The sequence below is a fragment of the Protopterus annectens genome, chromosome 9.part0, assembly GCF_019279795.1.
Source record: "Protopterus annectens isolate FY-2018-M chromosome 9.part0, PAN1.0, whole genome shotgun sequence".
NCBI lineage: Eukaryota > Metazoa > Chordata > Ceratodontiformes > Protopteridae > Protopterus > Protopterus annectens.
In genome coordinates, this window is record NC_056743.1 from 308,498,542 (window position 1) to 308,525,515 (window position 26,974).

At 44.1% G+C, this 26,974-nt stretch overlaps 1 protein-coding gene across 1 annotated transcript in view; it reads right to left on the reverse strand.

The window, feature by feature from the left end:
- LOC122810517 (inner centromere protein-like) overlaps positions 1-26,974 on the reverse strand; it is a 1,067,288-nt gene that overhangs the window by 350,730 nt on the left and 689,584 nt on the right. The window contains exon 14 of the mRNA XM_044082099.1: positions 24,702-24,907. Coding sequence (XP_043938034.1) covers positions 24,702-24,907 — 206 coding nt within the window. The remainder of the gene's footprint in view (positions 1-24,701; positions 24,908-26,974) is intronic.

Sequence of the window (26,974 nt, forward strand, 5' to 3'; positions counted from 1 at the left end):
GAAGTATAATTAACTCTCCTGGGAGGCTGGAGATTGAGACAGGCTAAAAGGCAAAAAGCCAAAAACTAAGTAATACCAAAGGGAGCTGGTAGTCTTCTTGGAGTCTCAAGGAAAAAAAAGTTTGGTGAAGATGTGAAACAACACAAATGGATGGCATGAACAATCACTATTCTTGAGGTTTTGGAACCAGCCACATCCTTGATTGAATGACATTTACATTCAACCAAATGTAGGGTAGCTTTTTTAAAGTTGCTGAGGTTTAAACCTGCCAAGTTCAGTGTCATGATATTGAACTTCCTGACTGCTCTTCCTACTGGAAATCACAGCCAGCAGGTTCTTATTTGCATTCCAGGAAAGATTCAATATGCATGTTTTTTTTTCTTTGTTCTACAACAATGGAGTTAGCATATTTAAGGAAGAGGGTGCAGGGGGTTGAAGTCTTTTTTTGTATTTTTTTCCCCTGTTGATACTTTAATTGGTTTGATACAACCAAATGGAATTTCAGTGAACTGAAACGGAGAAAAAAATATGGGAACGCCTTTAAACACTACTACTTTCTGGTATGTGGTTTACCATTTGATGACAAAAGTCATCAATACATGTAAGCAGAGCTTGCTCAGAAAGCATCATCCCTCCAAACTTGGAGTAAAAGAAACACAGCTTTTCAGTACATCAACATTTTTCAACTCTTTTCAGGTAAAACCTAAAGTGACGGTTCAGAACAAAAGCTGTGAAAGATCTTTCTCCCCTAGTTTCTGCACCTAGAAAGAAGCAGGAAGGTAAATATACTGAAGCAAGGAAATTTTTGACACCACCTTCAGGGGAATACACGCATTATTCTTAAGGAACACCAAATATGGCTCCTTACAAGCTCAGATTTTGCCAGGTAAAATGATGATCACCAAGAAAAGTGTCTCCTAAGAAGAGAATTTCACAGCCAATAGATAAGCAGGGTTCAATGAAGAGACAAACTCAATCAATCGTGAAATTCAATTCCCAAGAAGGAAAATTTCTTAAAAGGAAGGCAAAGATGCATCACCCCCTTTAGAGAACTCTGTGATGGGCTCAACTTCTGTTCCCATTCTCACTGTAAAATCTTAATGGGCAGAGATGCTAAAGATATACACTCTGTAGAAAAACAGAGACCAAAACTGTAGAGGTGTCCGATTTAATAAAACACAAACTAAAAAAAAAAACAAACAGAAAACTTGCTAACTGAAATGGCAATGCATACTTTGTGAGAAGGAAGAATTAAGAATCTTTTATTTAACAGAATATTTGCGATGAACAGAAGGATTCTTGACAAAGTACAGTTGCGTACACTTACCATAAATGTAGATGTTCGAGTATATTCATTGTTGCAGTCATCACAGACGGGTGTATCCTCCCAGGCATAGCCCTCAGTCAGCCCGAGCACCAGAGGCTTAGTATTTCTGCGTTGGTTGCTGTCACTCCAGGACTGATGTCACGTCGTCAGTGGTATAAAATCAGGCAGCCAACACCATTACATCAGTTTTTCTTGCCCCAAATGTCAGGAGCCCCCAAATAGGGAGCTAGGTTATGGTGAATGAACATCAGTAGAAAGTAAATACCAAAAATTCCCTGTAAGGAGAGAGAGAGAGAGGGAGAGACAAGGGGGATGGAGGGTGGGAAACCAGGACTGCAACAGTGAATACACTCTAACATCTACATTTATGGTAAGTGTACACAACTGTACTATGTTCTTCATGTTTCACTGTTGCAGTCATCACATTTGGGTTGATTCCCAAAGCTGAAGAAAAGGGTGGAGGCAGTCAAGAAGACTGGTGGTTGCCTAGGATGCCTGCAAGACTGCGGTGGCAAAGCCTGCCGTGGAATTGGAGAAGCTAGACAGGTGGTAATCCTTGGTGAAGGTATGAACAGAAGTCCATGTTGCAGCTTCCAGGATATCCCTGGTGGGGACCCCTCTGAGAAAAGCTGTAGAGGTGGAGGTTGCTCTGGTGGAATGTGTCCTGACCCCCTTTGGAGGCGGTTTCCCGTTTGCAGCAGAAATGGATGCAGTGTGCTATCCATTTGGGGATTGTTTGGCTATGGCCTTGCTCTCTGCCCTTGCTGTGAAGCTGACTAGCAATTGGTCAGTTTTTCTAAAAGATTTAGTCCTATCCCAATAGAATCTGAGCTGTCTGTACACATCTAGAGTGTACAGAATCCTTTCCCTCTTGTTTTGTGGGTTAGGGAAGAAGGTGGGCAAATTAATGGATTGGTTGAGAGCCACACTGGACACCACTTTAGGCATGAAGGATTGGTTAGTCCTGAGGGAGACCCTGTCAGCATGGAAAATGATGAACAGCTCTACAGCCATGAGTGCTTGTAACTCTGAAACTCCTCTAGCTGAAGTGATGGCCAGAAACAAGGCTAATTTCCAAGAGGTTTAATGGCGTAAGGGCGAGCTTTTTCAACAAAGTTAAGGTCTCAAGCTGGAGTAGGAGCTCTTCTGGGTGGCCTTAAGTTGTTAGCCCCTCTTAGGAATTGTTTGATGACAGGGTGAGAGAAGAGAGGTGGCTTTGTGCTGTAATGAGCAGAGATGGCAGAGGCATGAATTTTAATAGAAGAGAAGGATAGATCCCGGTGTTGTAGGTCTACTAGGTAATACAGGATGAGAGGTTTGGGAGGGCTGTGCTGTTTCGGCTCCCTTAGCCTGGATCCAGGTGCAAAACCTTTTCCACTTGTCAGCATGGGGCATCTGGCCTCATGTATGACATCCAGGACTTTTTTGCTTAGGCTGGCAGCTTGAGGTGAGGTCAGGTAATAAGCCAGGCTGCCAGGTTCAGGGTCTGCAATTGTAAATGGATGAATTCTCCATTCTTCTGGGTCAGGAGTGTTGGGATCTTAGGTAGGTGCCACGGTGGCAGGGGTGACAGGCTGCGCAGCAGTGGGTACCAGTGCTGGCGTGGCCAGTCTGGGGCAATCAAGATTGCCCTTGGTTTTTCCTCCCTTATTTTGAGCAGTACCCTTGAAATGAGTGGTAGAGGGGGAAATGCATAGATAGAGAGGTTTACCCATTGGAAGGACAGAGCATCTACTTTCCAGGCCTTACTGTGAGGTTCACTGGTGCAGAATTTGCTGAGATGACTGGAGTGGGAGGCAAAGAGGTCCACCTTCGGGGTGCCCCATTTCTGGGTTACAAGGTTGAAGGTTCTGTGGTCTAGCTTCCACTCGTGTGGGTCTAGCAGGTTTCTGCTTAAGTTGTCTGCCAGAGAGTTTAGGGAGCCTGGCAGGAATTGTGATAGCAAGTGTATTTGCATGGCTGAGGCCATGTGCCACAGGGTCATGGCGAACCTGCAGAGAGGATAAGAGTGAGTCCCTCCGTGCTCATTGATATACCACATCACTGTGGTGTTGCCTGTTTGGATCGCTAGAGGCCTCGGGGAGAGTAGGGGTCTGAAAAAGTACAGTTTTGTACTTACCATAAATGTAGATGTTCGAAGATCCACATTGCTGCAGTCCTTACATATGGGTAGTCCGCTGTCCTCGGTCAGTCCGAATACCAAAGTATTAGGCTGACGTCGGTCATGGGCGCCTAGATCTGACATCAGAGCGTCAGGGTATAAAAGCGCATGACCGACGTCATATCCTCAGTCTTTTCTTGCCCCAGATGTCAGAAGGCCCTAAAAAGAAAGGCCACAGCCCAAAAACAGGATACCTCCCAAAAACATGCCCAACAACAACCATCACCCAAACCATATAACCATGTCAAACTACAGAGGGAAGGAGGGAGGGTAAATTGGACTGCAGCAATGTGGATCTTCGAACATCTACATTTATGGTAGGTACAAAACTGTACTATGTTCTTCATCTCACATTGCTGCAGTCCTTACATATGGGTAGAATCCCAAAGCAGAGGTAAAGGGAGGATGGCAAAATCATAAAGCATTAGGGGCTGCTAAAATGCCCTGTAATATTGCAGTGGCAAATCCAGCCCTAGACTTAGAATAAAGAGGAAGGTGGTAATGCTTGGAAAAAGTATGTATTGAACTCCAAGTGGCTGCTTCCAAAATATCTTTTGTAGCTACCCCCCTTAGAAAGGCAGTAGAAGTGGCAGTAGCTCTAGTGGAATGAGGTCTGATTCCAGCCGGAATCTCCTTACCATGATGGGAATAACAGAAAGAAATACAAAACCCAATCCATTTAGAAATAGTTTGTTTTGAAACAGGTTTTCCCTGAGAACCCAAAGCAAAAGAAACAAACAACTGCTGAGACTGCCTGAACCGCTTGGTTCTGCTCAAATAATAACGTAACTGCCTGTGAATATCCAAAGTATGCAAAATCTTCTCCCCTTTATTTTGGGGGTTTGCATAAAAAGTAGGCAAATGAATAGTTTGGTTCAAGGCCACACTAGAAACCACTTTAGGCATGAAGGAAGGATTAGTGCAAAGATACCCTATCCTTATGAAAAATCAGGAAAGGTTCCACTGCCATAAGGGCCTGTAATTCAGAAACCCTTCTTGCAGAGGTAATGTCCAACAAAAAAGCAGTCTTCCATGATAAATACTTTAACTCGGCAGTAGCTGCAGGCTCAAAAGGTTGTAGAGTAAGCTTTTCCAACACAAAATTGAGATCCCAAGCAGGAGTAGGAGCTCTACGTGGGGGTCTTATGTTCTTTGCCCCTCTAAGAAATTGCTTAAACAAAGGATGTGAAAATAAAGGAGGGTCACAGTCATAGTGAGCAGAAATGGCTGCAGCATGAACCTTTATCGAGGAGAAAGACAAACCCTTGTCCAATAACTCAGTAAGATATTGAAGAGAAACACTTAAATCAGGCTTGGAAACATCAAAGTCCTTCGCTTTGCTCCAAAGAAAAAATCTCCTCCATTTATCAGCGTAAACTTTCCTTGTACTAGGCCTTCTGGCCTCCAAAATAACATTCAAAACTTGTTGTGGAAGCTGAGACCCTCCAGGGTCTAAAACAGAATATGCCAGGCTGTGAGATGCAGAGACTGAATCTTGACATTGAGGAAGTGATTGCCCTCCTGAGACAAAAGATGCGGAATCAAAGGCAGAGGCCATGGAGGCTCCCGTACCAAACTCCTCAGTAGTGGATACCAGTGCTGTCGAGGCCAATCCGGTGCTATCAGAATCATGGATGGCTTGTCCATTCTGGCCTTCAGGAGTACCTTGGGAAGGAGAGGCAGAGGTGGAAAGGCATAGACATGAAGATTGCTCCAACTGAATGACAGAGCATCCACCGTCCAAGCTGTGGGATGAAACCTTTTTGTGCAAAACTTTGGAAACTGGTAATTTAGTGGAGAAGCGAACAGATCTATGTCTGGAGTCCCCCATAACACTGTCAACTTTTGAAACACATGAGGATCCAGTTTCCACTCGTGAGGATCCACAATTTGTCTGCTCAACACATCCGCTAAGGAGTTCTGTGCTCCTGGTAGAAACCTTGCCTGAAGATTGAGGTGTAAACTGAGAGCAGTCTCCCACAAAATCATCGCTTGCCTGCAAAGAGGGTACGAATGGGTTCCCCCTTGCTTGTTGATGTACCACATGACAGTAGTGTTGTCTGTTTGAATCAACACCTGTCCTGGGTGAAGTAAATCCTTGAAAGCCATCAATGCAAATTGGACTGCTAACATCTCCTTCAAGTTGATATGCAAATGTTGAAGTCTGACAGGCCACGTGTCTTGCACCCATTTTCCATTGAGGTGTGCTCCCCAAGCCTTGTCCGAGGCATCTGTCGTTAAAATCTGACTCGCCTCTGGTCGGGTCACAGAGAGTCCCTTGTTTAGGTGACATTCCTGAGCCCACCACAAAAATTCTTTCTGAATGCAAGGTATTATCTGAATGACAGTGTCTAGATCTTGGCAGTGCTGTGTCCATACATTTTGAGATACCATTGAAGCTTCCTCATATGCAGTTTGGCATTGGGAAGCACCAGAATACAAGATGCCATGAACCCCAAGGCTTGAAGGACTGTCCTTGCAGTCAGCCTGGACTGTAGAGACATTTGATGGAAATAAAGAGAAAGGCTGCTTTGTTTGTCCGGGGTCAAAAGGCCATCTGGGAAGCTGTATTCAGTCTCACACCCAGAAAGCACATGTCCTGAGAGGGTACTAGACTGGACTTTGTTTCGTTCACAGAATACCCTAGGCATCTTAACACTACCATCACATACTGTAGATGATGCAGAAGTTCCCCTTTGTGTTGTGCAATAATCAGGCAATCGTCCAAATAAGGATAAATCTGTATTCCTCTTAGCCTGAAAAAGGCTATCACTGGAGCCAGAACCTTTGTGAACACTCTGGGCGCAGTAGATAAGCCAAAGGGCAATGCAGAGAACTGATAATGTAAATTTCCAGCCCGAAAACGCAGGTACCTCCTGCAACTGGGCCTGATAGGAACATGAAGATAAGCCTCTTTGAGATCCAGAGTTACCATCCAGTGATCTTTTCCCAGCAGAGGTAAAAGCTGTTGTAATGTCAGCATTTTGAACTTTGGAATGTCCAGATAAGTGTTGAGGATAGATAAATCCAAAATTGGTCTCCATGTGTACGATTTCTTTGGCACTAGAAACAGGCGAGAATAAAATCCTAGTCCCACTTCTGACAGAGGAACTGGCTGTATAGCTCCTATTTGAAGAAGTAAAGAAATCTGCTTGTGAGCCTCTATCCTTTGCCGAGGAGGAACGTCTGGCATGCCTTTGAAAGGAGGCAATGTATGGAAATAGAACTTGTAGCCTCGGTTTATAATGTCCAATACCCATTTGTCCTGGGTAACTAAAAGCCAGTTTTGCTTGAAGAGTGCTAACTTTCCTCCCAAAGGAGCTGCCAGGGAAGAAGAATCTGGCAGCTGAAAATGCAGGTCATTGGGCCTGTTTACGAAAGGACTGGCCCCTGCCCTCACCTGCAGATTGTGCAGGTGAACTCCAAGTTCTAGGCCTGAATGTACTTTGAGCTCTGCCCCTGCCACGTCTAGATCTACCCCTAGACTGAGAATCAGAAGAAGGGTAGGTCCACCCCTTAGTAGGCCAATTTCTACTAAACTTTGGAGGTTGCACCTGCAAAAAATCTTTAACAGTCTGCATAGACTTAGCCTTGTCTTCCATTTTCTTCAAAACCAACTCCACAGGGGGACCAAACAAAACTTCAGATTGTAAAGGGGCATCCAGAATTCTAGATTTAACATGCTCGGACAAATTCTGATCCTTAAGCCAGGCGTGCCTACGAAGAACTGAACCAGTGGCAGCCACCCTAGAAGAGGCCTGTACAGCATCAAAACCACACTGCAAAGAATGCTTACCCACCTGTTCAGAGACATGTACTAAATCCTGCAATTCTTTACACTCTATGCCCTCTGCCAAAGCATCCACTTTAGATTTTAGCTGAGAAAGGAGGAAATTCTGATATTTCAACATATGAAACTGGCAATTTAAAGCCCTCATTGCTAAAGTAGATGAGGTATACACCTTCTTACCCCATCTATCCAAAGCTCTAGCTTCCTTATCTAGAGGAACCGGATTCTTTACAACAGAAGCTCTAACACCCTTAGGCCCCTGACTAATAGTTTCTGGGTCCGCCCGAGGACTCTTATACAGATATTTATGAGCCTCAGGCACCTTGTAATACCTGTCCGGTTTAACTGGCGCAGGAGGCAAAGAATCTGGATTAAGGAAGCCTCCAGAAAACATCTTGAACATCATCCAAAACAGGAGGTATAGCCAAGGGTCTATGCTGTGGTAAAACAAGAATTCCCTAAGCCTCTTCCGTGAATCAGAGAAATCCTGTCCTTCCCACTTAAAATGCTCCCTCATGGAATGCAGAGTTTCTGAAAATGAAAAATCCTCTGGAGGAGAAGCAGAAGGAGTGGAATCCTCTGCATCAGAATCCGAATAAGGGGAAAATCTTGAATATCTTCAGCAGAAGAGTCTGAGTCATCTGAGGCCTGATCCAAACTTTCCAACTCTGGCTCCACCCTGGGCCTCTTATCAGGAGGGGGCATAGAACCTCTAATTAAAGTAATCAAATCTTCTGCCATTTTAAGCATGTGCTTTTTAGGCACAGACCCTGAAGTACCTGGAGGGACACCAGAGGAAGGCAAAACAGACCTGCCCTTAGAAGAAGCCTTAGAAATAGTAGCAGAAGGCCTAACCACCTTAGGCATAGAAGGGAGAACAGTAACTTGAGAGGCCCCTTCAGCTTGACCCGACTCCTGTGAGGCCACATCCTGCAAAATCAAAGTTTCCCCCTGAGACTCAACAGAACCTTCAGCCGGATCCACCTGCTCCACTGTAGTTTCTGCAGGACCGGCGTCCGAAACGGACGAATCAACCTGTCAAGGTTTCAAGGATTTGTCTTTGCGCTTCTTCGTGGAAGCGGGTGTCGGAGGATCCGACGGCATATTATAATTACACCGCTTACCAAAGACTAACCTAGCACAATCTAACCTTTTTATAGTGCGCTTATTAAACCTAGCACAAAACCGACACCCGACTACGTCGTGGTCCGGTCCCAAACAAGGAATGCAAAGAGTGATAATCCCTATGCGGTATCTGTTTCCCACAAGAAATACAATTATTCACTTTTTCTGACATCCGGAATTAACTGAGGCAAGAAAAAACAAAAATACTCCCCAACGGGGTACTTAGCCCAACTTGGTTTCGGTCTGAAACTCAGAATACGAAAATTTCAGAACGCCGAACGGCACTTGCAACGCTGCTTCTGCATCGGACCATGCGGCAAAAAAGACTGAGGATATGACGTCGGTCATGCGCTTTTATACCCGGACGCTCTGATGTCAGATCTAGGCGCCCATGACCGACGTCAGCCTAATACTTTGGTATTCGGGCCGACCGAGGACAGCGGACTACCCATATGTAAGGACTGCAGCAATGTGAGATGAAGAACATCTGTTAGGGCATGCAGAACAGCTAACATCTCTCTTTGGCTGATGTGCAGATGCATTTGATTTGGGTTCTAATAGCCCAGACTGCATCTGCCGTCCAGGTGTGCACCCCAGGCATAGTCTGATGCATCTGTGGTGAGTGTCTGGGCGGCGTGGGGTTGTGAGAAGGGAAGTCCCTTGTTGTGGTTGCATGCTGCTGCCCACCAAAGAAAATCTTTCCTTAGGTTATCATAGTTATGATAGTTTCCAGGTCTTGAGAGTGTGGACACCAAAGGCATTTTAGGTACCATTGTAGTTTCCTCATAGGCAGTCTGGCATATGGAATGAGTAGAATGCAGAAGGCCATGAACACTAGAGCTTGCAGGATTTTCCTTGCTGATAACTGGGTTCTGGTGGCTAGCTGAGAGAAGTAGCCTGTCAGGTAGGCTTGTTTTCCTGGAGTAAGGAATGCCACCTGGGATGCTGTGTCCAGGCTTGCTCCCAGGAATACAGTTTTTTGTGTGGGGACTAGTTTTGATTTCTTTCCGTTGATAGGGAGGTCAGTGGGTCCTTTAAAAAGGTCAGGTGCTGCAACAGCTTTTCCTGTCTGCCTGAATAAGGCAATCATCTATGTATGGGTAAATTTGAATATTTCTTTGTCTGCAAAAAGCAATGGGTGGAGCCAGGCATTTGGTGAAAACTGTGGGAGCAGTAGATAAGCCAAAGGGAAGCGCAGAGAACTGAAAGTACATAGGTCGTGCCATGAAACTTGGATATTTCCTGCAAGATTCCCTGACTGGGATGTGTAGGTAGGCCTCATTTAGGTCTAGGGTGGCTAAACAAGCATCCTTGGAAAGCATAGGAAGCTGCTGCTGGAGGGTGAGCATTTTGAATTTTGGTATCACCAGAAAGGAGTTTAGAATGGATAGATCGAGGATTGGGCGCCGGGTGCCCTCTTTTCTTGGTACCAGGAAGAGTCTGCAACAGAAACCTTGGCCTATGTGGTCTGCAGGAACATGCTGTATTGCCCTCTTGGAGAACAGGGAATGGACTTGCTTTTTGGCTTCTGCCCACTGGTTTGGAGGAAGATCTGGGAACCCTTTTGGGGTTGACAGACTGTGGAAGTAAAATTTGTATCCCTGGGACACTAAGTTGAGGACCCATCGGTCATTGGTAATAGTGGCCCAGTTGTTTGCATGGAAGGAGAGTTTTCCTCCTAGGGGCATAAGCAGGTGGGCAGAGGTAAGGGGCAGAGGTGTAAAATCATTGAGAGTTCTTACCATAAGGGTGGTGGCTTAGCACTCCCCGTTTTTGAAGAGGAGGAACTCCATTGCTTAGATCTCTGCATCCCCTGGGACTGCTGTCTGTGGGGGGCCCTGCTTCTCCTGGGTCTTGGCTGAGCTAGCCTGGAGGGGGCCGGAAAGGACCAGTGCTTAGAGGAGCAATGCCTACTGAACCTCGGAGGCTGGACCTGTAAAAAGTCTGTCTGCATAGACTTAGCTTTTTCTTCCATCTTTTTTAAGACCTCTACTGCCTTGGTGCCAAACAAATTGTCTTTGTTCAGTGGTGCGTCCAATAATTTTTATTTGACATGGTCTGGCAAGGTCTGCTCAAGCCAAGCATGCCTTCTAAGGACAGAACCAGTGACTGCTGCCCTGCAAAATGCTTCTAGGGCGTCAAAGCCATGTTGCAAGGTGTGCTTAGTAACCTGGCTTGCAGAATGCATAAGCTCTTGTAATTCTTTATTTTCTGGACAAGCAGGAAAGGAAGTTATTTTTTGTTTGAGGAGTTCCATGGTATGGTGCTGATATTTCAGCATTTGGAAATGACATTTTAGTGCTCTAACAGCAAGAGTTTCAGAGGTGTATACTTTTTTTACCCCATCTGTCAAGCTCGGAAATCCCTGTTTGGGGGTGGGATTGTTAGTGGAGGTTGCTTTAATTCCTTTAAGTCCTTGGGAGATAACCTCTGGGTCAGCAGTAGGATTTTTGAAAAGGAATTTATGAGTCAAGAACTCTGTAGTACCTGTCGGGTTTCCGGGGAGCAGGAGGAAGGGTGCCAGGAGTCAAACTGGATTCCATAAAAACATCATCCACAACATCCAGGACAGGAGGAATGGCTAAAGGTCTGTGCTGTGGTAAATCTAAGAATTCCCAGTGTCTTTTTTTTGACTGACCATAGTCCTGACATTCCCATTGGAAATGCTCCCTTAAAGTATGTAGGATTTCACCAAATGAAAAATCCTCTGGAGGAGAGGAAGAAGGAATGGATTCCTCTGCATCAGAATCCTCATAAGCAGAGAGGGGTTGCACATCTTCATATTCAGAAACCTTAGTGTCATCAGACTCCTGTTCAGATAAAACTACTGGGGACAAGTCTCTTTCTTTTGGAAGGGGTAGCATAAGATGGTCTTCCGCCATTTTAAGCAGTCGAGATTGAGGCATGGAAGCAGATGCCTGAACTTGGGTCATCGTTTATTTAGGCGTAGTTCGTACCCTGGGCCTTAGAAACTCAGTAGTTTTAGAAAGAACTGAAGACGCAAAAGAAGTTGGTTTATGTCAAGTATCGGTAGTGCGAAGAACTTCCTCGGAAGCCGGTGCCTACTCAGCAGCTCCGGACCCATCCAAGGTAGAGACATCCGCAGGATCCTTAGTCGAAGAGTCTTGTGGCATACCGGACTCCGAACGGGTCTTCGTAGCGGCCTGCGAATCCACAGAAGTGAGCATCAGGGGCTGCGGAAGCTCCTCACTGAGGACCAGAGAACTACTAGCTTAACGGAAGTCATCGGCAGTTTTGGACCTCTGCGGTCTGTCTCTGTCTTTATCCTTGCGTCTTTTCGAAAGATCGGTAGTCAGATGGCTTACCAAAGCCATATTGAAATAAGAGGACTGAGACTGAAAATATTTAGCTATAAATAAGGGCCTGACGACGTATAGCTCTGGAGTTGAAGAAAGCACAAAAGCGACAGCGATGGACATTGTGGTCTGGGCCTAAACAGGTGACTCAGTAAGAATGGAAGTCTCAGTGTGGTATTTGCTTTCCATAGGCGAGACAATTAACTTTTTCTGACATCGGTTAGAGCAAGAAAAAAGGATCCCCAACGAGGTACTTAGCTTTAAAAGACGTTTATCTTCAATTTGGAAATGAAAACGGAGGTAGCGGCTGACCGGCACTCGTGCAAACTGCTTCTGCTTCGGGCTTCTTGGCAAGAAAGACTAATGTAATGGTGTCAGCTGCCTGATTTTATACCACTGACGACCTGACGTCAGTCCTGGAGCGACAGCAACCGATGCAGAAATACAAAGCCTCTGGTATTCGGGCTGACGGAGGGCTACCCCTGGCAGGATAACCCAAGTGTGATGACTGCAACAGTGAAACACGAACAACATCTACAGTCACAGACACCCCAGATGGGAAGTCCAACAATAAAAAGGGATCTAATTAAGAGTCATGCAGTAAGTTAGAACTGTTCCTTTGCTCATTTCATAGGCTGGTACTAGGCTATCGGCCCTTGGGCCTATACAAGCCTAGCCATAACAATTCCCTGGATATTTCTTCCCACAATATTTACTTCTCTGGACCCCTGTCTAGCAGGGCGACTGATATGATCCCCGGGGTGAATTTCCTATCTCCCATCCAATCATCAAGGTTCCTTTTGAAGAGGGCCAAGCTCTGCTTGACATGTATGGGCAGTCTATTCCAGAGTACGGAGAGTCTCTGGGTCAGGAACCTATCCCTCCAGCATGCTATGTTCATTGTGATGACAAGGTTTAGATCCCTGGAGCATGTGGCTCTGAGGGATTGGGATTTCTTTAAGTGGAGCATGTCCAACAGCTCAGGCTTTGACATGGCCTTGTATGTTAAGCAGAGATCGCCTCTGAGTAGACAATATGCCACACAGTATAGCTGGAGTTTTTTTTTTAGACGGTCAGCATATGGCATCTGCTTTAGGCCTGTGATTCTTTTAGTGATGTATTTCTGTGGCCTTTCCAGCTGTTGCAGATGACTTGTGAGGTACATACCAAATGGGGCATTATACTCTATAATGAGTCTAATGAGGGATGAGTACAGTGGGAAAATTACCTCCTTTTTCTGGATGAAAAGTCCTTAGTGATGAGGTGTGCCACACAGGATTTCCTGACTGTTGTGGCAATGTGGTTATCGAAAGTGAGACCGCTGCCCACCCTCTCATCACACTTTCGATGTTTAGTGTACTGCCACCTATGTAGTAATTCTTAGATACATGTTTTTTTCCAAAGGGGATAACTACACATTTCTTGGCATTAAGCTTGAGCCCATGGCTCTGGCACCAGGCAATGCTAGAGACTCAAAAGTATTAAATCATTCTTCACAATATCATAAGGTGACTAGGATAAACTTTGGTCCTCCTCTGAATTTTGCAGTAAGGTACAGAATCATACTGGAAGATGAGATGTATAGAAATCCTTCCAGCCAAAGATGAACATGCCCACCACTAATTCACTGTTGCCCACTTGAACTCAGGTCAAGGGAAGAGCTACATTCTCCAGAACAGTGGTGCCTCACTCATGAAAATCTTGACCAGATGGGACTCCTAAATCCTTGGTTCCAGTAAATAACTGGATATGCAGCTCATGAGGCGTTAAAGTAAGTTCACTTCTCCAAAAAACTGAACAGTTATAAGAATAACTCTGCTTAAGGTCTACTGTCAGAGAGGTATCACCTGTCTGTACAGGGAATTTGAGTGTATGCAACTACTTGTATACTTATGTAGTTCTTAGACCATAGCAAGACAGCAGCTGATGTCAAATCCACAGCTTTGCAGACAAGAACACTGCTCTTGGCTCCAGATGGCTAATGTGCAATCCCTCTTCTGGGAAAATATAATTTCCTATGAATCGTGTAGAAGTTGAAGAAGGCTCATGTCTATCACCAACACTAGTGACCGGAAAAGATCCACAGAGAATGATAGGGATACTTAACCACACCAAGCTCAGCGACAATGGTCTGACTTATAAAGAAGACTGGTGAAGTAGCACCTAGTGACATCAATGTTTGCTGCAACATCTGCACCCTTGGGTGTGCGACTATCATAGCTATTCAGAAGCTGCAGAAGGATCCAAGTCTATATTCTCTGCTTTGTGCTTGCTTACACTACCAAGGACACAACCTTCTGGGCCCTCTTTTCTCTGTGGAATAACAAACCTGAACACCGAACAGTGGGATGACTCAATCCTGATAAAAGTAAACATCAGCAACGGACTTCTCCCACTTATTAAATAATCATATCCTGCAAATCTGGGTGCATCCAAGGCTGAGATACAACCAGTTAGTCTTCTCATGTAACATCTGCAATATGAAGACAGCTGAATAACTGAAAAAGAAACCTGCGATACGTGGCCAACTTCACCACAGTGCATTTCAGACTGTACCGCTACACGAGGTGCAAGATGCCTAGGGGAATCCAAATTTAAACTGTTGCCCCATTTGGGGTCAACAAAAGATATCTCTGAGTTTGCCTTCACTTGTGACAGCCACCAAAGAAATTCCCTGTGGTCTAGTGGGGAGGAGGTTAGCCGCTCCATGGAATCTAGATCCTGGTATGATAGACTTTTGAGGTGCCACTGAAGTTTTTTTCATGTGTAATCTTACCAGAGGGGACCACTAGAAACAAAGAAACTACATAACCAAGAGCCTTTAGGATGGTCCTTACAATCATAAAAGGTACAGTGTTAGTTAGGGGGATAGGTACCAAGTCCAGCTATCTTTTCTTGCAGTATACAGATAACCTTCATGGTTTCATTAAAGGAGATCTGCACCCAGACTCAAAAAAGAATAGTTGTGTAAAATCTTACCATAACCATAGATGTCCTTTTCTTCCATGTTGCAGTATTCTTACTATGGGATCCTCCACCTCAGGCAACCCAAACATCGACTCCTATACAAAAGTTTAAGCCTGGTTGTGGCTGGTGCATGGGACGTCACGTGTAGAGCCATAAACCAGGGGGCTTAAATGAGACGTCTACATGCACAGACCTCAGAACTGACTACCCAGTAGGACAGTAGTCTAGGTGATGCCAAATGATGTCCCCCAGACTGGTGAAATGCAAATGACTGTTCAGTGTTACCACAGTCTAGGTAATGGCCCTATGACGCCCCATAGAAAGGCTGAAGATAATGCAGGGGATTAAGTGGGAGGGAAGAAATTCTGCAACATGGAAGAGAAGGACATCTATGGTTACGGTAAGATTTTACACAACTATTCCATGTCCCTCTATTCTCATGTTGCAGTATTCTTGCTGTGGGAGAGTACCACAGCTAAGGCAGGAGGAAGGGTGGAGGCAGAGATAGCGGATTCCAGAAATCCTTGCAGGACTGCCCTTGCAAAACCTGCTCTGGAGATGTGGTCCAGTTTGTAATGCTTATTAAAGGTATGTATAGAGTACCAGGTGACTGCCTCAAAGATGGAGGTTGTGTCCAGGCCCGAGAAGAGCCTACTGCTCTAGTAGAGTGTGGCCTGACCCCCTGATGAAAATCCCTTCTGTGGTAGGAATAGCAGAAGCACAGTTTTCCTAATCCAGCAGGAGATAGTTTGTTTGGATACTGCCTTGCCCAGAGCCCTGGGATGGAAGGACACAGAGTTGATGAGATTTTCTAATGGTGTTAGTTTTGTCCAGGTAAAACCTTAACTGCCTGTGGACATCAAGGGAGTGCAGTATTCCCTCAGTGTCATTTTTAGGACAGGGAAAGAAGGTGGGTAAGTGAATGGGCTGATTTAGTGATAGTTCATTGACCACTTTGGGCATGAAGGAGGGGTTGGTGCACAGGGGCACCCTGTCTTTGTGGAAGATAGTGCAAGGAGTGTATGGCATGAGAGCCTATAACTCCGAAACCCTTCTGGCTGAGGTGAAGGCTACTAACAGGACCGTTTTCCATGTGCACATCTGCAGGGATGCAAAGCTGGCTGGCTAAAAAGGGGCAAGTGTAAGCTTTTTCAGGACATAATTTAGGTCTCATGGAGGTGGAATAAGCTTCCTTGGTGGTCTAATGTGCAAGACCCCTTTCAAAAATAGTTTAACATCCGACCTGGAGAGTAGAGGAGGGTCCCAAGTGTAAGCAGGCACAGATGGCAGATAAGTGAAATTTCACTGAAGAGTATGAAAGTTCTGCCTTTAAGAGCTCATACACATAGGTTAAAACTAGAGGAATATCTGCTTGAAAGGTGTCCCTATGTCTTTGGAGATATCATTTGGAAAACCTTTCCCATTTGCATTTGGAAATGTAGGATCTCCTTGTGTTAGGTTTCTTGGCCTCTTGCAGGATACTTAGCACATCCTTGGTGTAGCAGTGTCTGAAGGGTATTGAAGTTCATCACCCAGCGGGTTAAGCACAGCATCTCCAGGTGTGGATGGATGAAAGTTCCCTTCTGTTGTGTGAGCAGGTCCAACTTGTGGTGATTGCCCTTGGCAAGGGATTGAAGAAGGGGGAACCAATGCTGCTTTGGTCAATAGGGAGTCACCAGCAAGATTTTTTGGCATGTCCCTCCTGATTTTCAGTCAGACTTTCTGAACTAGAAAAAAGGGAGGGAAGGCATACAGACACAGACCCCTCCATGAGATGGTGAAGGCGTCCACTCTCCAAAGCTGGTGGGGAGGGATCCTTGGTACAAAAGTTTCTCAACTGCCCGTTTTTGGGGGAGGCAAATCTATTTGTGGTGTGCCCCACTGATGGACAATGTCTAGGAATACTTCTGTGTAGCATCCACTCCTGATGCAGAGAGAATGATCTGCTGAGATCATCCACTTGGTGGTTGTCCAGGGATGGGCTATAGACTACCAGCAGACATGTGTTGTTCCGAGAGGCTAATTCCCAAATTTGCATTGCAAGCCTGCAGAGAAGGTAGGACCTGGTCCCTCAGTGTGTGTTGATATACCACATAACAGTGGTGTTGTCTGTGAAGATTTGTAGGGGACCTGGTTGAAAGAGAGGGAGAAAGGCTTTCAGGGCTAAGTGAACTGATGTCATCTCCCTTACGTTGATGTGCTTTCTCAGGAGGGGTGTTTGCCAGAGAGCTTGCACTTTTGAGACCATTCATGATAGCTCCCCAGCCCAAATCTGAGGCATCTGTGTGCATTCGTTGAGTTGGTGTGGTGGGTTGAAGGGGTAGACCTGGATTCAATTGTATCTGTTGAACCCACCACTTCAATTCTGTTTTTACGTGAGGTAGGAAGGGTATTTTGAAGTCTAGAGGGTGACTGTGTTGGGGCCACACATTCTTTAGATACCACTAACTTTTTGATGTGCATCCTGGCTAGTGGTAGCATATGTATTGTGGCTGCCATAAGGCCAGGTAGGTGCATAAAATGTCTGGCTGACAGGTGGTCGACCTGAAGGAGGTCCTGGAAGTGGTTGATCAGGGAAGTCACTTTATCCCGAGGAAGGCCTTCATCAGGTCTGTCCAAATCCTGCATCCCAGGAAGATTTTGCCCTGATCTGGGGAGAGGGATGATTTGGTGAGGTTGAGTGTGAATTCCAACCCTTGTAGCAGAGACATGGAGAAGCGTAGATAACCTTTGAGGGAGTCTCTTTCTCTTCTGCAAGAATGAAAATGTCATCCAGGAAGGGGTAGATTTTAATGCTCTTGGTCTTGCAGTAGGCTGTGGCTGGAGCTAGGCAATTGGTGAAGACCCTTGATACAGTGGATAAACCAAAGGGCAAGGTAGTAAATTGAAAGTGTGAACAGGGTCCACCAAAATGTTGGTACTCCCTGTGGTTTAGATGTATGGGAATGTGGAGGTAAGCCTCCAAGTCCAAAGTGGCTATGAAAGCCCTGGGTAGCAATAGTGGAAAAAGGAATTGGAGGCATTCTGAAGGAAGGGACTTTCAGAAAGAGGTTTAAGATAGATAAATCCAGGATTGGCCTCCAAGGGTCGACCTTTTTTGGTACTATGAATAGCCTGGAGTAGAAACATTTTCCTTCTTGTCCTGGTGGAACAGGTTCTATGGTTCCTTGAGCAATACGGTCCTGGATAATGTGAGGAATGAGGTGAAGTTGGTTCTTGGGTGGAAAGAGAATGCCCTCTGGTGAAGTCTTTTCCTGCCACAACATGAAATATCCTTTTTCCACTACTGCCAGAACCTAGAAGGGCAGACAGTGAGAGGTGCGGGATGAGAGGGGAAGGTGATTAAGGCAGTCCTGCATTGTTGTTATTGTTTCTGTCCTGAAAGGGCTGTCTGTGAGTGGGCTGAGAAGGGGCTGTCCTAGAGGAAGATTGTCTCCTTGCCCCTTTCCTATGTCTGGAAGATGAAGACGTGGCAGTGGTGGGGACTCTTCTAACATAGGAGGTCTTAGCAGGGTAATTTCTGTAATATTTGGTATCGCAGAAACCAGTAAGTGTTTAATATCTTGGAGTTTTTTTTTACTCTTCTCCTGTAGGTTCTTAAACAGCTCTACAGACCGTTTCCAAAACGGAAGATTATGGTCCAACGGAGCATCCAGAATTTTGGATTTAAAGTCTTCAGGCAGTGGCTGGAGACTAAGCCATGAGTATCTGCACAGTACAGATGCAGAATATCTAGCAGAGTCCTCTACTACATCATAACTGCATCTTATAGAGTGCCTAGCAACCTGAGATGCCAGGGACAGTTTACATGCTACTTCTGTCTTGTTAGAGTCAGGCAAGGAGGACAGTAGGGATGAAGCCTGGGATAGCAAATCCAGGGCATATTTTACCATATGGGTTTGGTAATTAATTGCCCTAAAACCTAGGGTGGGTGAGGTGTACATCTTACCTAGCCTGTCCATTATCTTGCTATCTTTGTCTGAAGGTAGGAGTGATGAGGATGGAATAAGTCTAGACGGTTTGTCTGGGGCCTCAGCTATCACTGCGGGGTCTGCCAAGGGGGGCTTTACTAGAAATCTGTGGTCATCAGGCACCTTGTAGAAATGATCAGGTCTCTTGGGAGCAGGGGGTTGAGAGAGTCGGGGCTTTTTGAGACTGATGCAAATGCATCAATGTATGCAGGAATCACTGGAGGCATGGCTGATGGGGAGGGTGATTCAACTTGAAGCAACTCTAAATATCTTTTTTGAGTTTCTGTCATCTGGGTAATATCCCATTTAAAATACTCCCCAATTTTTGTTATAGTCTCTCCAAATGCAATGTTCTCTGGAGGGAAGTCTCCCTCAATGGAATCCTCATCGGGGAATACTATTCCAAGGGGGAAGCTATTTGGGATGAGTACGTAACTAACTCATTAGAAGAGGATAAAGCTTCTTCCTGAGAAATGGAAGGAAGGATAGAAGTGGCTAAGGCAGGTCTTGGACTAAGTATAGGTACAGTGGGAGCTGAGGAGACTGAAGGCCTGCATCAAGGACTGTGTGAAGAACTGCCAGTCTGGCTGTCCCAAAGAAGCAGACAAATGTTTGGTCTTTTGTCTCCTTTTTTAAAGGAGTTGTTTTAGGAGAAGCTCTGGGTCTAGTTTCAGGGATTTGGCCTAAAGAGGAAGAATAGGAATCCTGGATCATGGAAAGTTGGCCGGTGTAGCCTGGTTCCCCCTCAACTTTGGTAACAGACGTCGGAATAATCTCAGTGGACATGCCTGCAGGTACTCCAGAAGCAGCTTCCTCATGGGTAGTCGCTGAAGTAGACTGTTCTAGCGGATGTCCCTCAACCCTTATATCGGCGGTTGGTGGGGTGTCCGACGATGGAGGGGCAGAGGTGGTAGGCCTTGAAACTTTAGCCTTTCTTCTTGGCGGTTCCACCTAGGCGGCCAATTCCAGATACATTCTAAATGTTAACTTCTTTAACCTCTGATTCTCTAAATACAAATTGAGGGCAGACAAACACCTTCGGAGTGTTTTGGGGACAAAATACTGGAAAGATGGCGCAGGAGGTATGGTCGTGTTCCCGGCCTAAACAGAACACGCAATGGTCATGGGAGTCTACGCGAGAGTTGACGTCTGCATCTGCATTTACCTTTCTTAGCAGACATCGGCTAGGAACAGACGAACAACCCAAGCTCAAGCAAAAATAATAATTCCCCAACAGGATACTTAACTTTAGGTGTCTTGAAGAAGAGGAGTGAAGCGATCGATCTGACGTTCGACTGCGGCAGAAATGTTCTGAGGTCTGTGCACGCAGACGTCACATTTAAGGCCCCTGGGTTTATGGCCCTACGTGTGACATCCCATGCAGCAGCAGCAACCAGGCTTAAGCTTTTGTATAGGAGCCGAAGTTTGGGTCGCCTGAGGCAGAGGATCCCACAGTAAGAATACTGCAACATGAGAATAGAAGGGCATCATGTTTATTTCATCACGATTTGGCGTTTCCTACATTTTAACACTATTCTGGGACTATTGACAGGTTTTTAAAAATATTTTTATACGTAGTTTCTGAGTCTGACCATATGGGGTCTAGCATCTTGAAGTGATCCTGATACCTCTAAGTATCCCACAATGCAGTGCTTGTCTGTAAAAAAAAAAAAAAAATTACATCACAGGCCCTTTCTTCCTAAAGCTGCTGTCACTGCACTGATTTTACATGCATACATGTATGCTGTTTTTCAGTCAGTTTTAAGTAACATTTCATGGCGTACAAGGACTACTTTAAACACAAACAGTGCAAATGCCACAGAAGAGACTTTCAAAGTGCTTTTTACACTGCCTCTTTTTAGAATGGCTAAATTGCAGTCTTTTGTGAAGCCTAAATTGTACTACTTTAACTCCTCTCCCATCCCCCTTCACACCTAACCTTCCCTAGCTGTCAAAGTGCTAAGGGTAATTTCAGCTGTTACCTGCTGTGACTGACAGCCTCACACAGCAGGAGACTTGACTCGTGTACTGTTTCCTTGTTCTAGCCTTTACTTTCTGTATGGGTAGAGGAAGAACCAGAGTGCTGTGACATCACAGCATGGGTGGTTTTTCTGGGATAATCGTAGTGATGTCAGTTTGGGGAGGGAATTGGCCAGAAAACTACCTGTATTCATTGGCCTTGATATCATCAATGAACTGGAGACGGCAGCAAGCTTTTCCACGGGTGGATAAAAGTTTTTTGAAAGTGAAACCACCACAGTACAGTAAGGTATTGCTCTAGTGGAGAGAAACAGTTGATTTAAAATATTTTAAATGTTGTATTGCTGTTTATTCACAGCAGGGACCGTTAAGAGGGAGAAAAAGGACAGAGAAGTAGAGCATAATAGAATCCTGTTGTTGTCTTTAACAAAAATAAAGGGGCAAAGCTCATTCATTCCTCTGGACAAGGATGCTATTGTCTTCCATATGAACTCTATACATGTACTTGTTTCATAATCAATGATCATCAAGATATAATAATGGCTCTCACTTAAGTTTACAATGTGAACCTACAATGTCTGTTATTCCATCAATAGGACTTGCATGATAGGCAAGGATAATAAAGAACGCTTAAACCATGGACATGGAGCTATTTGTGGGTATCTTGGGTAAGCTGCATAGAAATGTTCAGTGCACCAAGCCAGTAAAATGTATCCAAAATAACTTTTATCTTACCCCTTTCTAAATGACCACTCAGAATGTGGTCATGTTCTAAAAGGCTTTGCAACTAACTTGGTTAGTGTCACTTTTCTTTGTCTTAGGTTACCCTTGTACAATAGGCCACTTCTTAGTTCAAAGTATGAGTATGAAGTGTGGTTATTCTGTTTCTTTAATTCCCCTTCTACCTTTGCTATACTCACTCTGGTTTTGCCTTCACACTAAGCCTTCCTGAAATCAACACTGTTTACTCTGGCCTTTTGCCAAGTTAGCATTACTTTCATCACTATTCTCATGTGAAGTGGAGGCTGTGGCCTCCTCTACAAATACAGGTTCTTTCCTTCAACATACTTCATCCTTTATAAAAGCCAACTCAGAAAATAATTTTCTTCCAACAGGGTTATTGGCTTGTCTACCTTTACAGTTTTGCTTTTGTCTAACTCTCTGATTTTGTGTAGTGGGGACCAGATTAAATGAAATTCATACTGAAGGAGCAGGGAGCAACTTAAAAGAATTTCATACTGAAGGAGAAGGGAACATCTCTCAATTTCTACATTTGCTTCCCTTAGTGCAGTCTTAATTATGGGACCTTCTTTCTGTGCACTGGCACAGCTCTTGCGTTAGAGCCATAGTGGATACTGGGGATGTATAAAAGGTGTGTCCTAAGATGGGAATAGGCAGAGCATTGGCTGAGTCACCATGGAGGCAGGATGATACCCAACAAATCCTCACTGCATGCCCACACATAGGATCTACAGGTTTAGGCAGGAGAAATGGGGGAAAAACATGGGGATAAGGGGAAAAAAACTCTGGCAGTAGTATGATGCTATACTGGGAGGCCTCATAGGTAACGCTGCAATTGTTTTATTCATATATGCAAAAGCTGCCAGAAGATTAGGCAATACAAGTCTGGCAAGTGAATGTCCTAAAGGCTGGGGTAAGATGTACAGAATTATTTCCCCTACACCTACCAAAAGCCTTTCCAGCCTTGTCAAAAGTCACAAAAGTATTAGTGGTTAACTACTTATAACTAATGTTACTGGCTAAAGAAATTACAGATGGATCGGCTACAGGGTTATGAAACATGAATTTATGGGACTGAAGCACCCTGTAAAGTTTATCAGGCTTTTGAAGTTCAGGAAGCGGACTGGAGAAACACAGGCGGCACTGAAAGCATCCTACAGATCACCAATGACAGTCAGAATAGCAAGAGATTTTGAGGTATCTACCTGAAGTTGTTCACAGTATCTGTTGGATTTCAGAAATTTCATCCTACACATGGTGTCTGAAAAACATACGAGATGTCTGATGACATCTTCCTCTAACTCTGACTATAAACAGTGAGACCACAACTGTGGAGCATAGTCCAGTCCAATTTCTTTTATATCTGACAAAGTCAATGTCAGAAGGGGAAAGGAGACCTTTCTGTTTTAAATGAGAACAGGCAAAGGAGGAATGGAAAAATCTTTCTGTGAATATTTAACATCGTAATCTAAGTCAAATGAGACTTCTGTACTCAACATGGGCCCAGTATATCTACCCTCAACCAGTACTTGAGAAATACAGTAAGTTTCCCTTCCCAGTAATAGTTGTACATTAGACCCTTGAGGATACACTAGATTCCAAACCCTTAACGATGTCTCTAGCTGCAGCAGGGTTGGAAGACCGCAACAGATGGGTCCAAGGACTCTGATAAGGCCACTGGGGAGTCTATCAGGGGTCACAGAAAACAGGCTAAAAGCAAAGCAGTTTCAGAAATTTGACAGTTTTTTCCGTCTTAGGAGTTATAAGGGGGTGACCAAGATACTCGAGCTAAAGTCCATGAGTTATGAGTATGGGCATTAAACATCACTAGTTCTCAAGGGATGTATGTTAAGGCTGCTAAGCTGACTTGCGTAGGGACACAGCCCCAGGATCAGAAGGAAGTCCACTAGTCTTGGCAAACGAACCCAAATCCAGTTCAAGAAAAATAAGATGCAAAAACAGTCAATTCTTGGCAAACAGACAATATCCAACTCACAAAACGCGTTCCAGGTATCACACTTACTTACTAGGACAAACACCGATAGAAGAGATGAACATAAACCAAACCTCGTGAGGCTGTTTACTTTACTGGCATTTTTATGCTAAACATTTCCACATTTTTTTCTGTTTGCCAAGCTGACTTCTCATGGACTTAGGAGTAAAGAACAGATGTTACAGAAACAGATGTTGTGCGACTCCCTCCCAGACAAAACAAGCAAGCTATGTGACAGTCTATATAAAGAATCTATCTTCCATTCCCTTTCTTATTTGAGACAAACATTTCAATACAAATTTTACACAAAAATGAGCAGAAAGTCCCCCAAGGGGGTACACATCTGCCCAAAAGGTGAAACAAGTCAATCACTGAAACATTGACTATGCATCAAAGATGGACTTAACTAAACCAACTATATTAGAAGTAGTGAATATAGAAACAAAACTGTAATGGAGATCTTTAAAAAAGGATAGGAGCAGACTACATAGTAAAAATGGGAATTGTGGGAACAATACATACAGGGGAGGAATGAGGTTTAAAAGAAGGCAGGACTTAAATGAGATATGCAATGTTTGACTGAAAATTATTGGGTAGATTATAAGTGATGTATAATGTTTGCAACTGGGAGTGGTTCGTGATGTAAAATGCTTGCAACGAGGATTGTGTCAGTGTGGCTTGTTTTCATTTATATAAATGTACAATTGCTTATGTCGTAAGTGATGGTTTAATAAAGACTGATTGCTAAAAAAAAAAAAAAAAAAAAAAAAAAAGGTGGATTTTACTGAAATCTTCAAAGTCAAGAAATGCTCTGATTTTTTGCTTGTGTGTCTGCTTTTATACTAGCACATCCTCAACTTTTGTTGGCTGTATGGCTCGCACACTGCAAGCTCCTTAAAGCTTTTTATACTGTCCAGCTGCTCGATCCTTGGCAAGATACGTCTCCCTCAGCTATGAGGTGCTGCAACAGAGATCTAATGATGAACATCCACAACTTCAAAATAGATTTGCTACATAACTAGTGACAGTTTAGGTAACTATGCTGCAAAAGACAATACATGTCTGGTCCATACTCATTAAAGGTGTAGGTGGAGATAATCCTGGTTATCTTTACCTACAGAATACTAACATGACTGAACATACTGCCATTTACTGTGAGCTATAGTCACATTCAAGAAACGTTATCCTTGTAAAACTACTTATGTTCACAGAAGGCGTGGGTACATTTTCTCCCCTTATACCCTCTGCATCACAACTCAATTAAAATGACAAGACAAAAATGTGGTCAGACTTTGCACTTCTGGATCAATTTACAATGTTTACACATACTTTTCGGCTTTAATCCTTTCCAGCTCCTTCTTCCTTTCAATTTCCTTTTCAGCAGCAAGCTGCTGTTCTCTCAGTCGCTCTCTCTCAATCTCAGCTTGTCGCAGTTCTGCCTGCTTCTTGGCCTCAGCCATCTTTCTCTGCTTCTCCAGCTCCTCGTCCTCTTTTTTTCTTTGCAGCATCTCTTGGTGCTTGCGCTCCTCTTCCTCCTAAGAGCAGCAAAAATATAAAAATAAAATGAGATCAACTCTCCAGTAACTGAAAACAAGTACAGTTGTGCACACACTCACCATAACAGTTACTGCAGGGGGATTAAGACTAAGTTGTTAAAAAAATAAATAAAATGAGATTACTACTTCCCAGCAACTTGAGTTGGGACATTAAACCAAGGCCCTATCATCCTGAGTTGGTGATATGGGATTGTTTGCATCTTCTTGACCTAACACTTATCAAAAACATAAGGGGAAAGCTGCCTGATACCAGGCCAAATTTTCCTTAGTTAATATGAATACCTCCTCAGGTCTTCTATGAAAACAGGCCAATGACCTAGTGGGTCTAACCCAGTTAGAACAAGCATAAAAAAGCAGTTATGTTCTTACCATAACATTCCATCTGTGTTGTTCAGCTTCATTCATTCATTACTGATGGGTGTCGGTTCCATCCTCAGAACAGAGTCGGCCTTGTAACAAGCTCGTGCCAGCCAAAAAACTCTCGAGTTAAGCTTTTACCCACAATACCCTTCTCCCTATTACCTCAGATCGAGTTTGCCCATTTTAAGTAAAGCAGAGGCTTTCTCTGAGCAGAAACCCAAAAGGAGGAGTAGGATCCAATTCAATCCCCCCAGGAGCATCTGGAGGGGGAAGGTGGGTGGGATGTAATGAATGAATAAAGATGAACATCACAGATGGAACGTTACGGTAAAAACATCACTTCTTTACCTGATGATGTTAATCTTCATTCATTCCTTACTGATGGGACAGAGTCCCTAGCTGCCTATAGCCCTGGGAGGCCCTTATGGAAGAATGTCCCCGAGTACCACTGAACCAAAGGATGCTCTTCCCCTGTAAGCCAAGTCCAATTTCTAATGAGTGATAAAGGTATGAGGGGTAGGCCAAGTTGCAGCTGCACAAATATCATTTAATGAAGCCTTTGCATTAAAAGCAACTGAAGTTGCTACTGGCCTGGTAGAATGTGCTCCGACCTTGCATGGTAGAGGAATTTTATTTAGTTGGTAAATCAAGGATATACAGTTTCTCAACCACTTGGACAAGGTTTGAGACAGGATTTCCTAAACTCGGGCCTGAATAGGACACAAAAAGCTGGTTTGATTTACGTACTGACTTAGTTATGTCCAGGTAAAAATGTAACTGTCTATGTACATCCAGCGAATGAAGGCAGTATTCTCCTTTGAGTAGCTGGAAAAAAAAAAAAGACTGGAAGGTCAGTCATCTGGTTGATTGTCAATTCTGAAATAACCATGGGCAGAAAGGAAGGATTTTTTTTTTTTTTAAAGAAGGGAAGTGGAGAAGGAAAGAAAGACCAGCAATGGTATTGAAGGATTACCACAGAGGGTAAAGGGAAAGGGCCGTACCAACAATGGTCCTCGAGATTACAAGGTATTTGAGGAAAAGATATTGAAAATGATACTCAAGAGTGGGAAAAAACTAGCGATAGATTAAGTAAGGAAGTTTAGAATGAAAAATAAAGTGAACAAATACAAGAATACACTTTTTTACAAGCAAAAAACTAAGTACTTAGCTGGGAGCTGGCTTGACACGGCTTTACGGCTACATGGCAAATGAGATCTGAGGTAATAGGGAGAAGGGCATTGTGGGTAAAAGATTAGCTCGAGAATTTTTTGGCTGGTACGAGGTTGCTACAAGGCCTACTTGGTTCTGAGGACAGAACAGGCACCCCCCCCCCCCCCCCCATCAGTAAGGAATTAATGAAGATTAACATCAGATTAAATTGTATATTTTATTGGATAAAGAGAAGACCTTAGCATCAGCAGAAAGAATTATACGGAAAACTTGGAAAATGGTAGAAGACATGATAAACTTTTTTAATCACTTGATTATCAAAAGCTCTGAATATATAAGGGCACTTATTGTCCACAAAGGTTTTTGGTTAATGTCCTCTAATACTAATGCAATACTCAGATCTACAGTACAGAAAATTGTGTCTTACCTAGACAAAAACTGTGGTTTAAAGACTGCTTGGGTGAATTCACCAGTTTAGAGTGGGATTAATACAGATTGCTGGGAAATGGCTTTGCA